The sequence below is a fragment of the Propithecus coquereli genome, unplaced genomic scaffold, assembly GCF_000956105.1.
Source record: "Propithecus coquereli isolate 6110/MARCELLA unplaced genomic scaffold, Pcoq_1.0 Scaffold612, whole genome shotgun sequence".
In the NCBI taxonomy this organism is placed as follows: Eukaryota; Metazoa; Chordata; class Mammalia; order Primates; family Indriidae; genus Propithecus; species Propithecus coquereli.
Window position 1 is genome coordinate 216,422 of NW_012152086.1, and position 14,689 is coordinate 231,110.

The window sequence follows — 14,689 nt, forward strand, 5'->3', positions numbered from 1 at the left end:
GACCTGTTTTGGAAGCAGATCATTTTTAAGAAGAAGTACGTATGGAAGTTGAGGTTCTGAAAACTATTAACAAAAAATTTATCTGTGTCTTATAAAGGTTTTATGTCCCTCTAGTGATATGTATACTATTTGAAGACCACGTTCTAACAAAATTACTTCCAAATTTCACTTTTTCTCACCCCCTTCCTTCAACTCACACCTTTCTTCTGACAAGTTTTTAAACAAAAATGTTCCCTAAATTTTCTTTATGTTCTAAAATTTCTACAAACTTCCTTAAATCAGGGGTGGAATAGAACATTCTTGAGTCCTCATAGAGACTTCTGTTTTCTTTTCCAGACATTTAAGGACTTTGTTTCTCCTATCTGATGCATTTCAATCCCTAGAAAATATCTTTTTCTTCCCAGTGAACCTCTTTTCCTAATCATGTGTAGACCAAGATAACTCAACCAGCTGGCTTGTCTACCCTTTTACTCTTTAATGAGGTAAAACCTGCACCCAGCTATAAGCAGCCTTTCTTAATCATTTTTGTAACTGAATACTATACACTGTAATATAAGGATGGTTTCTTAGTATATCCTACACCTTTATAAGTGAAATATTTATCTGAATTAATATTCCTCCCAATAACGAGGCCTAATTTCAATGTCTATAGCAGGTGAATTTTTATATCTGAATGTAAGAATAGGATTCATACTTTTCTAGGTCTCATGAGATGTGAGCAAGGCTCTCATTTTCAAAATATAGAACAATATAGAACAAGTAACAACATAATGAAGTCTGCTGATGGATGGTACCTCTTTACAATATATTTTACAGGTTTAACTAAGTATAGAGGACGTCACAATATGTATTAACCTTTTCCTTATGATTATGCAACCATATAGGATGCATATTAAAGTATTTTAGAAGAAAAAACTCTAAAGGAGTAGATTATAATTTATATAAGCCATTTGAAACATTCTTTATAACTTATCAATAACTTGTCTAAAACAATAAAAAAGTAGGTATATATCTTATAAAAATAACTTATAATGTATGCAATAGGTCATCAATAATGCTTGCTCTAAAAATAATACAGATATATCAATCTAAAGGAACTGCCTTAAACTGCCTCTGATTCTGTTTTTAAAAATTCATTACAGATATTTTCAAACAGAGCCTGTTGTTTATTTTATTTATTTATTTTTTTTTTTGAGACAGAGTCTCACTCTGTTGCCCGGGCTAGAGTGAGTGCCGTGGCGACAGCCTAGCTCACAGCAACCTCAAACTCCTGGGCTCAAGCGATCTTCCTGCCTCAGCCTCCCGAGTACCTGGGACTACAGGCATGCGCCACCATGCCCTGCTAATTTTTTGATTTTTAGTAGAGACGGGGTCTCGCTCTTGCTCAGGCTAGTCTGGAACTCCTGAGCCCAAAGGATCCGCCTGCCTCGGCCACTCAGAGTGCTAGGATTACAGGCGTGAGCCACCACACCCAGCCCTAGAGCCTGTTTTTTATACCAAAGCAAATAACCATATAAGCAGTTCTTCATTTGTGGACTCTTGACATTTTCTTCTTTTTGAGACGGTGCCAGGGGTCAAGTTTAGGCATAATATTTGGGCAAAGACATCCTTACCAGCTAATAAATGTAGATAAAAAAGAATGGACATATAAGTTCAATATTATTCTTATCAAAAGAAAGGTTGTATAAGCTCAATGCTTTTCTTATTCACCAAAATGTTTAGCTCCACACAAATGACAGTTACTTGTATGGCCAATTGTATGATCCTTATACAATACGACATAATTTTCTTCATTTGTAATGAAGACAGTTTTTTTTTCAACTTTATATAGTTATGATTACAAATAAAAATTGTGTATATTTAAGGTGTATGACATGCACTCATGTACACATACAATGTGAAATGATTGATACAAGATTTAAATGAAAGCTTAAGATCATAAAGAAATAACAAATTGCTGTTTTTTGCAATGATGGTATTCACTGTTTATTTGCTACAGTTGTTTTTAATAATCTAGTCTGGTTTGCTTCAGCTATCTTATTAGTGTTTACACACAGATTCCCTTGCACATACTGGCCTCAAAATGTATTCCCAGATTTGCTACAGCACACTAAAAAGCACAGCCCTACTAGAGAGGGAAATGGAAAAATTCAACTAGCTGGCATATTTATGTCTTACTTTACGGGACATATAATCAATCTTTATTTTTTCAAACCATCTAGGTGTCCTGCAATTGAAGGAAGATTCCATTGAAAATTTGCTGGCTGCGGCTTGTCTCCTGCAGCTGACTCAGGTCATTGAAGTCTGCTCCAATTTCCTCATAAAGCAGCTCCACCCTTCAAACTGCTTAGGGATTCGATCATTTGGAGATTCCCAGGGCTGTATAGAGCTTCTGAATGTGGCACATAAGTATACTATGGTAAAATCAATTGCTTCAAAGTAACTTGTAGTAATATATTAAATGTTAGGATAAAATTAATAAGCAATATAAACTCATAATTTACAGTTAACTTGCTCATAATGTATTAGATAAAATATTTGGTTGAGCTGTACTCAAGTTTTTCATTTTTGGAAGCGAAAGATTTAATTAAATCTCAACACTTAGGGAAATGAAAATAGTGGAAAAATTAAAATGTACAAGTGCATATTTCAAGTACATTCTATAGTAATAAGAAAATATTAATTCCTTGATGTTTTTGCCGAATTGGAAATTCAGTTTGTAAAGTTGTACAAATTATGGTTTCTAATGAAAGTTAAATGTCATTTAATAAGGAAAAAGTTAATATTAATGGATCAATATTAATTGGAAGAGCTTAAGAACTACCAAAATTAGACAGTTTTATTAAGTGGACTTTTTTTGTCTTAGTAAAAACTTTTGGTTAAAAATTTTGCTGTTAAATCTTTTAACTTAAACAACTTAAAATCCCTCTCAATTCTGTTAGTAGTAAATTAAATAAGCATTTCCATATGTGGTAATTATTTAAAAATTACATAGGATAAGGTGATCTTTATTCAGTCAGGTGACAATCACATGAAATATAGACACTGGGGAGGCAAGAAAACTGGAAAGAAGATATTAAATACAGCTTTACCATAAGTGCTAATAATTCCCTGATGCAAAGAAGAAAATGAACTGTTTTTACCTCTGAAGCAGGGAATGACACAAGAGATGGATCTTTCTGTAAAACTCAATCAAAAGATGAATATGCTAAACAAAGGAAATTGCTCCAGTTATTTAAGATTTAAAAAACAAAAGACAATTGCCTACAAGTAGAGAATCGCACATAAAAATGGATAAAAGTAGCATTATTTTCAGGATATAGATGCATATAAATAGAGTGTTTTTAGAGCTTTATACAGAACTTAACTTTTTTTTAATTTCTGAAATTCGAATTCTCAAAAAAATTCTTGTAAGTCTTTCTCCCTCCTTTCCACCATAAGTCATGGCTCAAAATTTGAAGTTTGAAACATATTCCTGAAACAATGCCATTATATGAAGAATCACATTATCGTAGATTGGCATTTTAAAATGTCATTTAGTTATGCTATTTATGTTCCTGTATCCTAAATACAGATGGCATATAATCTGAATGAACAGCAGTTATGTAGTTCAAAGGTTAATCCTACCACAAAAGCCAAACATGAAAACTTCCTGTTAAATTACTTAAATTCTTGAACTAAGTATTAACAGTTTCCTGTCTGGTATCTTACCCTTGCAGACAAAATACATTCTGATAAACAGCTTGAATTACTTTTGTTGCTCAAAATGAACTTGTCTTCCTTTTCCTATTATGTGACCGAAACTAAGTGTTAAAGCAGGATGTGCATAAAAATGCAATACCGTTGTCTCCCTTAATCCCTCTTCTTTAGTTATTTAGTATCTATTGTGGATACAGTAAAATGTGTAAAAGTCTTGTTATAATAATGCTTTTACAATACCATATTGATAGTATAAGAATATAAATAATTTTAATTTCTAAGAATAATGTTAAACAATTTAGGGATTCAGTTATAATCATGTGAATTGGTAGATTGAATAAAGCAGTTTGCCCTCCCTAATGTGGGTGGGCCTCGTCCAGAAACACCTTCACAAGCACACCCAGAATAAAGTTTGGCCAAATGACTGGGTACATTGTAACCAAATAAAGTTTACACATAAAATTAACCATCTCAATCATATAAATAGTTGTCTGAATCAATGAGGCATTTAGCAAATATGCTATAGGCATTTAATAAATTTCACAATTTAAGTGTGAATTTTAAAAATATGCATAGTGAACCCAAGGCATGAAAGAAGACTCCCTGGGAAAGTGCATAGAAAAAAGTGTTTACTTGAAATTAGGAGCAAATAACTCCAAATTCAAACAATTGAAAATGAGTCTTTAATGATTTCTCTATAGTACCTGATACTGCAGTATCATATATAGATACTTAAACAAATACATTTATTTTTAATTTAGACTAATATATTGTATTGCCTGGCAATGTTCAAGAGTCTTATCAAGCTAAACTCTGAAATCATAACAACTTCTATCAGAAAATCTAATTTCTTGCTATATCTAAATACAACAACTATATAAACCATTAAATCATTTCTTAACTCTCTCAAATTCATAATGAAATTTAATGAACTGCACTGTGATCTACATTGGCCATTGAGTAGGTCTTACACACCAAGCTAATATCGCTCTCTCTTTGTCTCTCTCTGTCCCCATTTCTTTTTTTCTTTTCTTTCATTGGAGAATAAGTAGAAAGGAGAATGAGATATAGAGTTTTCCATAATATTAACACAGTTATTAAATGAATCAATTTTTTCAACAAATTACTAATTAAATGTTAATATTGAAAAGTCAATGTTAATCTGGTTTCTCCATATTTTTTTGTTATTTTTAGCTACTAATTATTATAAATCCCATGGAACTACATATTTGCTTTTAAGAATGTATACATATGCAATGAAAGGACATTGACTGCCCTCCTGAGTATAGCATGCTTTGATATGCTTATTTTGTTGAGAAGTTTCTAAAGTGCAAAATTTTAGTAGATGGACTTTCTTTCTAGGAACACTTCATTGAGGTAATACAGAACCAAGAATTTCTCCTGCTTCCAGCTAATGAAATTTCAAAACTTCTGTGCAGTGATGACATCAATGTACCCAATGAGGAAACTATTTTTCATGCTCTAATGCAGTGGGTGGGACATGATGTGCAGACTAGGCAACAAGACCTGACGAGGCTGCTTTCTTACATCAGACTACCATTACTCCCACCACAGGTATGGAAATTTACCCAGGTAATGTAAATTATAGTTCTAAGCTACCACTAGACACTGCTCCATTCTTTATTTGCCTAATTTTATTATATCAGAGAATTTATGGTAATCGGAGTGTAAAAGATTAGTTTTGCAGAAGGATATATCCAGCCTTCAATTAGAGGTGTTAATAAAGGAGAGGAAACATGATTAAAAAAAAAAAAAAAAAAACTATGGATAGTCCCTAAACCTCAGAATACTCATTAGCTTCAGTTCCACCAGATAGCATTTGTAAAAATCAGGGAAAATTACTAAGCTAACTCTTTTTCTTTTCGTGTTCACCTTCTAGGCAAGGTGTTAGTAATCACCACAATAGCCTCACAAAAGAGACTCTAGGGATGGAATCAGATCCTGGATAATATCTACTAACAAGGATAATTATCTGCTGTGATGGAAAGCATGCTATCATACTTTCATATGCATTAGTGTATCATGATAATGGCATCCTCATTATGCATACTGAACTGAAGGATTATAGCAAAGATGATTCTAAAAACAAACACCGTTGGATAAGATCCAAGATTGACTCACCTCAAACTGAATTTTAGTATGAGAAGTTTAGTGAGGCTTGAATGCAGTCATGCTACATAATTTCACCATTGGTGATAACCACAAACTTTTTGCCTGTAGCAAATTGATCAATGTAGATAATAATTTATAATATATATGAATATATTGCACATATGTATTTCATACTTTTGAACCTATGGCTAAAGTCCGCAAACATGATCTACATAGAAATAGAGGCTTTGTCTGGACTTAGTTGATCAATAGTTTCATAAATATTAAAATGAATCAATTTTTTCAACAAATTACTAATTAAATGTTAATATTGAAAAGTCAATGTTAATCTGGTTTCTCCATATTTTTTGTTATTTTTAGCTACTAATTATTATAAATCCCATGGAACTACATATTTGCTTTTAAGAATGTATACATATGCAATGAAAGGACATTGACTGCCCTCCTGAGTATAGCAAGTTTATCCAAAGAGCAAGGCAATAGGAACACCAAAAAGAGAAACATTAAATTGCATGTGTAATTTTAAACCCAGGATTCTAAACTTGGGTATTTATAGATGAGCTTCAGAATCTATAGGAATTTTTACTGTGCAAATGTTTATACACTTATGTGTGTTATTTTCAAAAGAGAGTTTAAATGATTTATTAGATTCTCAAAGACAGTGCCATTCAAGATGTCCCTGGGTCAGCAACATAGCATTGCCTGTGAGCTTATTAGAAACACAATTTCTAAGACCCAGCTCCAGACCCAGTGAAACAATTTCTGGGAGTGAGGCCGAGGAATCTGAGTTTTAACACGTTTTCCAGTAAACATGGAACCTCATTTTTCTTCTTACCTTTAAACATGCAAAAATTTGAGATGCACTGTTAGAAGAGATCAGAAATGCTTAACTTTTTTTTCTTTTTTTATTTCAGCATATTATGGGGGTACAGATGTTTAGGTTATGTGTGTATGTTGCCCTTACCCCGCCTTCCCTCCCCAAGTCAGAGCATCAAGCGTGTCCATCCCCCAGATGGTGTGCATTGCACTCATTATGTATGCATATACCCATCCCTTCCTCCCCCCTCCCACCTTCCCGACACCCAATAAATGTTATTCTTATATGTGCACTTAGGTGTTGATCAGTGAAACCAATTTGCTGGTGAGTACATGTGGTGCTTATTTTTCCATTCTTGGGATACTTCACTTAGTAGAAAGCAATATGGAGATACCTTAAAGAGATACAAGTAGAACTGCCATTAGAACCAGCAATCCCATCACTGGGCATCTACCCAAAAGAACAAAAGTCACTCTATAAAAAAGACACCTGCACTCGAATGTTTATAGTAGCACAATTCACAATTGCAAAGATGTGTTAACAACCCAAGTGTCCACCAATACATGAGTGGATTAATAAAATGTGGTATATGTATACCATGGAGTACTATTCAGCTATAAGAAACAATGGTGATAAAGCATCTCTTGTATTTTCCTGGATAGAGCTGGAACCCAGTCTACTAAGTGAAGTATCCCAAGAAATGCTTAACTTTACACAGTATTAAGTAATATGACATTCTTTCAGCAAAGTGCTTGATTTGAACTTTTCTTACTTTTTCAGAATAAGAGGAAATTTCCAGCCCAAACGCACAACCAGGAGTACCTTGGTCTCTCACCTCTAATTGTGTCTTAGGCCTAGAATATGGACTGTGACCTTTTTCTGGTGATTGTGGTGATGGGCAATGGCATACAAACATTGGTCTTCCAAAACTGTTTTAAAAGTGACCTTAAAAATATTTTAGAAATGAAGTATATGAAGAGAACAGTGATGAATCTCTGAAGAGTAATTTTAGAAAAAAAAATTACATAGCCTGGTTTTCAGACCTATTTCCAACATCATAAGAAATACCTAGGGTCTCATCAAAATAGTGATCCATCAGAGATTGCAGATGGAGTGAGAAAAGAGCTGTAGTTAATTCATGCAGAGCAGGAAACTTCAGATAAGTTTTATGGAGTAAGATTAGCACTTTCATTCCAACAGCCTGCTTGCTATTCCTTTCAATGTCCTATGATACTGTAGACCCCAATCTCCAAGGGAACCAATCTAACAGGACTCTTGACAATATTTTGAAACATACTTTTGTATTCTATACAACTGATCTCAGGAAAAATATCTTACTTAGCTTTTATCAATGCAAATTAGAGTGTCACTGTCTCCCAGATAATAATAGTTAAAAAGAATTAATCATCTATTTCTCCTAATATGTTGGCTAGTTACTAACATACATAGCTTAACCCAGTTAAAAAGCACCTGCTTTCAGAATATTCTACAGAAATGACTGATGATAAAGATGTCATGCCCTATGTGTTATATTATTTTAACTAGGCATGTTTGCATGACCACCACCACCACCACCCCAAATCCACCAAAAAGCTGCCTATTTGAATTAGCTACATGTAGTAGAATAGGAGATGCTTGCTTTGTGCAGACATAGACATTCTGTTTGATTGCTTTCAGTAATACTTTGTATGAGTGCTTTTTCTTCTCTCTTCAGATTATGTAGGTACATATTCAAAAGATGAATAATGTCAATTAAATAAGTCTGCATAAATAATTAGATACTATTATGAGGCTTTTAGTTACATGATAAGTGAAAATAAAAATATCTTAGTAGGTAACTTAAAATATTAAGTAATATAATGTCTACATTTGGATTAGCTCCAGTTTTCTCCAAAGTTATAGAAACAAAAATGCTGTTTCTAATGGTGAACTCTTCATTCATGCCATGCATCATTACTTTTTAGTTACTGGCAGATCTTGAAAACAGTTCCATGTTTAGTGGTGATCTTGAGTGTCAGAAGCTCCTGATTGAAGCTATGAAGTATCATCTCTTACCTGAGAGAAGACCCATGATGCAAAGCCCTCGGACAAAGCCTAGAAAATCAACTGTGGGGGCACTTTATGCTGTTGGAGGAATGAATGCTACGAAAGGTAAAAAGAATAAATTAATTAATTTAGAAAGTGTCCTCATTTAAAAAAGATTTATTCTCAACACCTTCCAAATTATGAGGGTGGTATTAAAGCCATGCTAAATGAGTGAATCTAAAGCTAATTTCATAAGTAGGGTACTTTATGTGATTTCGTTACCTCATTTTTCTTCTTACTTTATGATACATAACTCTTTAATTTGTATATTGAGACTCTTAATAGAGACTTTTACTGTATAGAAGCAATTTTTAAATTTTAATATTTGCTTTGCAGTATTAAATTTTATCAGGAAAAACTTATTTAATATTTATCATAAAGGGAAGAGATGAAGCCCTTCAAATTTGATTTTGACAGAAACTGAGGAGTGCCCTCTAACTCTCACTGCCAATTTCCCGTCACATGTTCAAAGACAATTTACATACAATCTTGAAGTATCAATAACAGGATTAGCAATTCAAACCTGGAATAAAATAGTGACTTTAAATAAGGATTTTATCAAATGGCTAGGAAACAGTTTCCGAAGGCGTCGTCCCTACCCTGAATCTTTCTTAGTACCAAATTCTCTATAGCTTTACCTTTTATACGTGATATCTCATTCTGTGAATTCATGTTGCTAAGACAGTGAGGAAGATATTTTATTATTAAGAATTGGCTTTGTAGAAAATAAAATCAATGCACTTAAAGGTAAGTGTACTGGTAAATCATACATAGAAATGTCATATGATACCTTGTAGAAAATGATGCAAAAGCCAAAGTTTTGTAATTAATGGAAGCCTATTCTTTCCTTTGATATCTATAAGTGAAAATTGGGAGAGTATATAGGAAATATGCCAATTCATCATAAGCCTATAAAACAAGAGATTGCAAATGCAATTATTTCCAAAGTTGCAGGGTTACTTCACAGAACTAGTGTTCTTCAGAAAATAACAAGTACAGTGGGATCCTATAATTAATTTGAAGTCTGGAAAATTGATACTTTATTGCATTTTGTTGAATAAAATGAATATTCATAATGTTAGAAGGTTTCTTCCTTTGTATTTAAATTATAAGAGTACTAAATAAAAACTTCAAGTGTAGTTATCTTTAGTGTCTGATTTTTTAAAAAGCATAATCTGCAATGTGAGAAATGGAAAATTTTGTGTTTATTTGTTTGGTCCTCGTGTTTGCTTTCCATTTTTGTCATTTTTTCAGGCTCATTTTTTTTCAATTAACATTACATAAAAGAATGGATTTAAAAATCATTATAAGTATCTAAAACTCTTTATTAGTTTCTAAAATTGAGAGAAATGTGAACCTATAATCCCTGAACTCTATTACCATAGTTTAGTATGGAAGGAAGTGAGGGAATCATTTTGAGAGACTTTGAATTTCTAATATATGGAGACACTAAGAAAGGTTCTATGGGAAGTTGCAGACTATTAGAAAAGTAAAAACTACCATTTTGAGTGCCTAATTCTTAATTGTCATTTCTCATACATCATTTTTAATCCTCACAATAATGTTATAAGATAGGTTTTATTACCTTCACTTTTCACATCTTAAGGTTAGATAGCCAATCCAAGGAAAAACATCTAGAAAGGCTGGAAGTAGCATTTCTATTCAAATTCTGTTTCTTTTTCTAAACTTCCACTATTACAGAAGAAAGCACAACAAAACTATCTCCTGTCTTTGAGGAGTCTTCGAATCTACTGAAAAACTAGGGTGAGCACTTAGTAACAAAGAAAAAAAAAGGAAAAGAAAGAAAAAAACTAAGAAGTATAGTAAATACTTTAAAGGGGTAGCATTTATCTGTATAAATCAGTTTTACACTGAAAAAATGTACCGATTCACATTGTTTCAAAAAACTATAAAAAAGAATTTCTATAGACATGCCTTTTTTACAGTGTGCTGTTTCAGTTATTTTTTTTAAGACACTTTTTGAACTTTCACCTTTTGATGTCTAGGAAATACAGTACTTCCTCAGTCTCTCATTTCCTCTCTGAGTCATACAATAAACTCAAAATTGGTTGTTAAATATAGATATCATACAAATGGCTGGGGTTAACTATAACTGCTATAATGTATAAATTTGGAAATATCTCAAAGAGCTAAAAATAGAAATACCATTTGATCCAGCAATCCCGCTACTAGTCATCTACTCAAAGGAAAAAAAGCCATTCTGTAATAAAGACATCTGCACGTGAATGTTTATGGCAGCACAATTCACTATTGCAAGGATGTGGAAACAACCCTAGTGCTCATCAATACATGAATTGATTAATAAAATGTGGTGTATGTATACCATGGAATACTACACAACTACAAAAAACAATGGTGATCTAGCACCTCTTATATTATCCTGGATAGAGCTTGAGTCCACCCTACGAAATAAGGTATCACAAGAATGGAAAAACATGCACCACATGTACTCACTATCAAATTGGTACTAACTGATCAACACTAAGGTGCTCACGTGGTAGTAATATTCATTTGGTGCTGGTCAGGTGGGAGCGGGGCGGTGAGGGTGGGTAAACTCACAACCAGTGGATGTGGAGAGCACTGTGTGGGGGAAGGGCACACTTGTAGCCCTGGCTTGGGCGAGGCAAAGGCATTAAATGTAACCAAAATGTTTGTACTCCTATAATATTCTGAAATTTTAAAAAAAAATTATCAACAGGAAGTTCTAAGTATGATCACAGAGTCAAAATTTAAAAATGATCAAGTGGTAAACTTTGGCTTGTCAGGTTTCAATCTTTTTTTTTTAATTTCAGCATATTACGGGGGTACAGATGTTTAGGTTATGTATGTTGCCCTTACCCCACCTCCCCCGCAAGTCAGAGCTTCAAGCGTATCCATCCCCCAGATGGTGTGCATTGCACTCATTATGTATGCATATACCCATCCCTTCCTCCCCCCTCCCACCTGCCCAATAAATGTTATTCTTATATGTGCACTTAGGTGTTGATCAGTGAGACCAATTTGCTGGTGAGTACATGTGGTGCTTATTTTTCCATTCTTGGGATACTTCACTTAGTAGAATGGGTTCCAGCTCTATCCAGGAAAATACAAGAGGTGCTATATCACCATCGTTTTTTATTGCTGAATATTACTCCATGGTATACATATACCACATTTTGTTAATCCACTCATGTATTTATTGATGGACACTAGGGTTGTTTCCACATCTTTGCAATTGTGAATTAAATGTCAGTTCTTAGCATGCTCATGGCCAAAGAACGACCAGATACCAAAGTAAGGCAAACATTAGAATGATGTTTATTGAGGAGAGAGAGATAAGATTATAGAGCAAGACCAAGATGCAGGTTTACAGAGTGTAACATATGCCACAGATGATGACTGGACCTACTGTCACAGCAAAGAGAGAGCAAAAAGAAGGGACAAAAATGTGTTGGTTATGGTCTCAGTTTTGTTTGATAGTGCCCGGATTGGGACCTCCCTGTGGCTCAGACATCACCATGGAACAACTTTGATTGGACAGTTGGGAGTTGCATGACCTGAGTCTTACTACACATGCGGATTGTTCTAGGGCAATTTCTGGACTCTATGGTACCTATGCTGCTTGGCTCATGGGCTAGAGAGTTCTCTGCATTCTTTTGCAGCTGGTGCTGTAAGATATAATTGACAGATTTGTTAGGTATTCCCTCCTCCTCCAGGTATGGCAGTAGCTCAGGGCAGTATTAAGGTGGGAAAGGGCCAAGATGGGGCCCTGGGGCCTACCCTTGTCCTTCTTCCCAGGTAGAGCAATTGCACCAAGGCAAGGCAAAAACTTTCATTCCTAGGAGACCCAGAATCCCTTGCTAACTACCTAACAGGATGTCTTGTACATACTTTTTATTAAAAACAATGAATTCTAAAAGGCAGTGTGGCAGGAGACAAAGTGAAAGTTAGAACTTTTAGAACATTTTAAAAATAGGTGGAGGAAATCACTAAATCAGACATATTCACTACAGCAGGAACTACAGTGTTCCCATCAACACTGCAAAGTTTGGTAGATTTTGTTCACTCTTGAACAGAGCATAAATGAGAATTGGAGAGAAGCTTAGCAATGAATTGAGAAACAATATTTGCAACATTCTAGGGCAGAAGGTTGATTTTTAAAGAAAATTTCTAAAGAAAGGCATTAGTAAAAAAATATAATTTGTGTTTTTCCATCAAATATAGAGCTGCCATAGTAAGCCAGGTAGAGGATTTACGTTTTGATTAGTTAGAGCATTGGTGGGGGTGGACAAAAGGTCTGCAGATGTCTTCAGAATTCAAGATTCAGAACTAGTAGTCATAAATGTTCATGGTTGCAAACAAAAGGTATGGGATAATTTTATCTTCTACATTTAATCTAATGCCTGGAACAAATTAACCTGACATAAAGCATATGTTTATATCTCTCTGTGTAAATTTCTATATACAGATAATTAATGTAGCTTTTTACAATTTCCTGACTAATTACTTCACCATTAATATCTCTATAATCTTAATAATTAGTGCAGCCTAGTTTTCATTTCCTAATCTAAATTGTCTCTTTGGTAAATTTCACTAATGAAAAGAGAAGTAAAAAGTTAGGAAGCAGATAGGAAGACAGATTGGGAACATTGAAATGAAGAAATGGAAAGATATGAAAGCATTCAGAAAAATCTGGTTGAAAGCAAACAGTGAAAGTAGATGCTTGTCTATAGATATTCCAGTTTTTACAGTATTGTCCAAAGATATTTACTGTAGACAAGAGACTAATAGGTGCTGTATTTTGACCTCTCAGCCATAAATATAGTCAATAGAGCAATTGCTGATGTGTAATTCAGCATTCGGCCAAATCCACATTATTAGTGAAAGATGCAGCAAATAAAGAGAACAAGTGTCTGTATATTTACAAGTTTTTATTGTGAAAATCCAAAATATTGGGACATAAATACTTATAGTACACTATTCACCAGGAAAGATTTAAAATTAGAGGAAAGAACATACTGTTTTCATTAGTCCAATCTGACCCAAGACAAACTTTCAGAAGCAGCTATAGATATAATATATACTCCACTTAAGTTTTGGCTTATTATGACCCCATACCATAGCCCTGTAACTGCCAATGGATACTGTTCAAATCTTCATTATAATCAATGGATTACATTTTCTTTCACAAATCTCTCAGTAATGGAACACCTGGAAAATGTTTTTGCTTATTCCTGTGGTTGACTTTTTCAACCAAATGAAATTCCATAAACTTGCCACAAGTTGTCTTAGGTATGCTATAGGTGTTAATAAGAATTCTGTCATTTTCCACCTTGGTTGTTAGAACCTTCCAGCTGTGCAAAATTAGCTTTTTACTGAAAAGTAGCAGCAGCTATTATGAATCAATGGTAAGAAGTAGTGCCAAGTGAAGTGACAATATATTATGACAGTAGTGATAATTTACTATGGCAGAAGTGAAAGTATACTATGACAATAAATTAAGTATTTCAGTAATTGAGTAGAAAATGAAATTTTATTAACATATAAAGGAAGTAATACCACATAATTCTATATTCTTAACTATAATCCTTTGTGTTACCATCATAGAATATTGTGTGAATCAACACCAAAGGCCGATTTAAAAGGAATTTTCATTTTTGGTCCTTTGGTCATTTGTCTTTTAAATCAACACATGGACACGCGCACACACACACACACACAAACACATACACACACACCAAACTGAAAAAATAAAAGAACATAAATTAGTATATTGAATGATCCATAAGTAATTAAAGCTGTAACAGATGTATAAACTTTCAATAACAGAAACCAAGGTATTTTTGTTGTTGTTGTGAAGTATACTGTTTGACACCTATGTTAGTTCTACCAGTAGCATCATATAAACCTAAGAAAGAATTATGAGAGTATAGACCATACATTTTAAATAAACTG

The 14,689-nt window shown here is 33.7% G+C and overlaps 1 protein-coding gene across 1 annotated transcript in view; it reads left to right on the forward strand.

The window, feature by feature from the left end:
- The window catches only part of KLHL4 (kelch-like family member 4), a 108,945-nt gene that overhangs the window by 58,375 nt on the left and 35,881 nt on the right, over nt 1-14,689 (forward strand). The window contains exons 4-6 of the mRNA XM_012659463.1: nt 2,223-2,419; nt 5,062-5,274; nt 8,614-8,800. Of these exons, the coding sequence (XP_012514917.1) occupies nt 2,223-2,419; nt 5,062-5,274; nt 8,614-8,800 (597 nt within the window). The remainder of the gene's footprint in view (nt 1-2,222; nt 2,420-5,061; nt 5,275-8,613; nt 8,801-14,689) is intronic.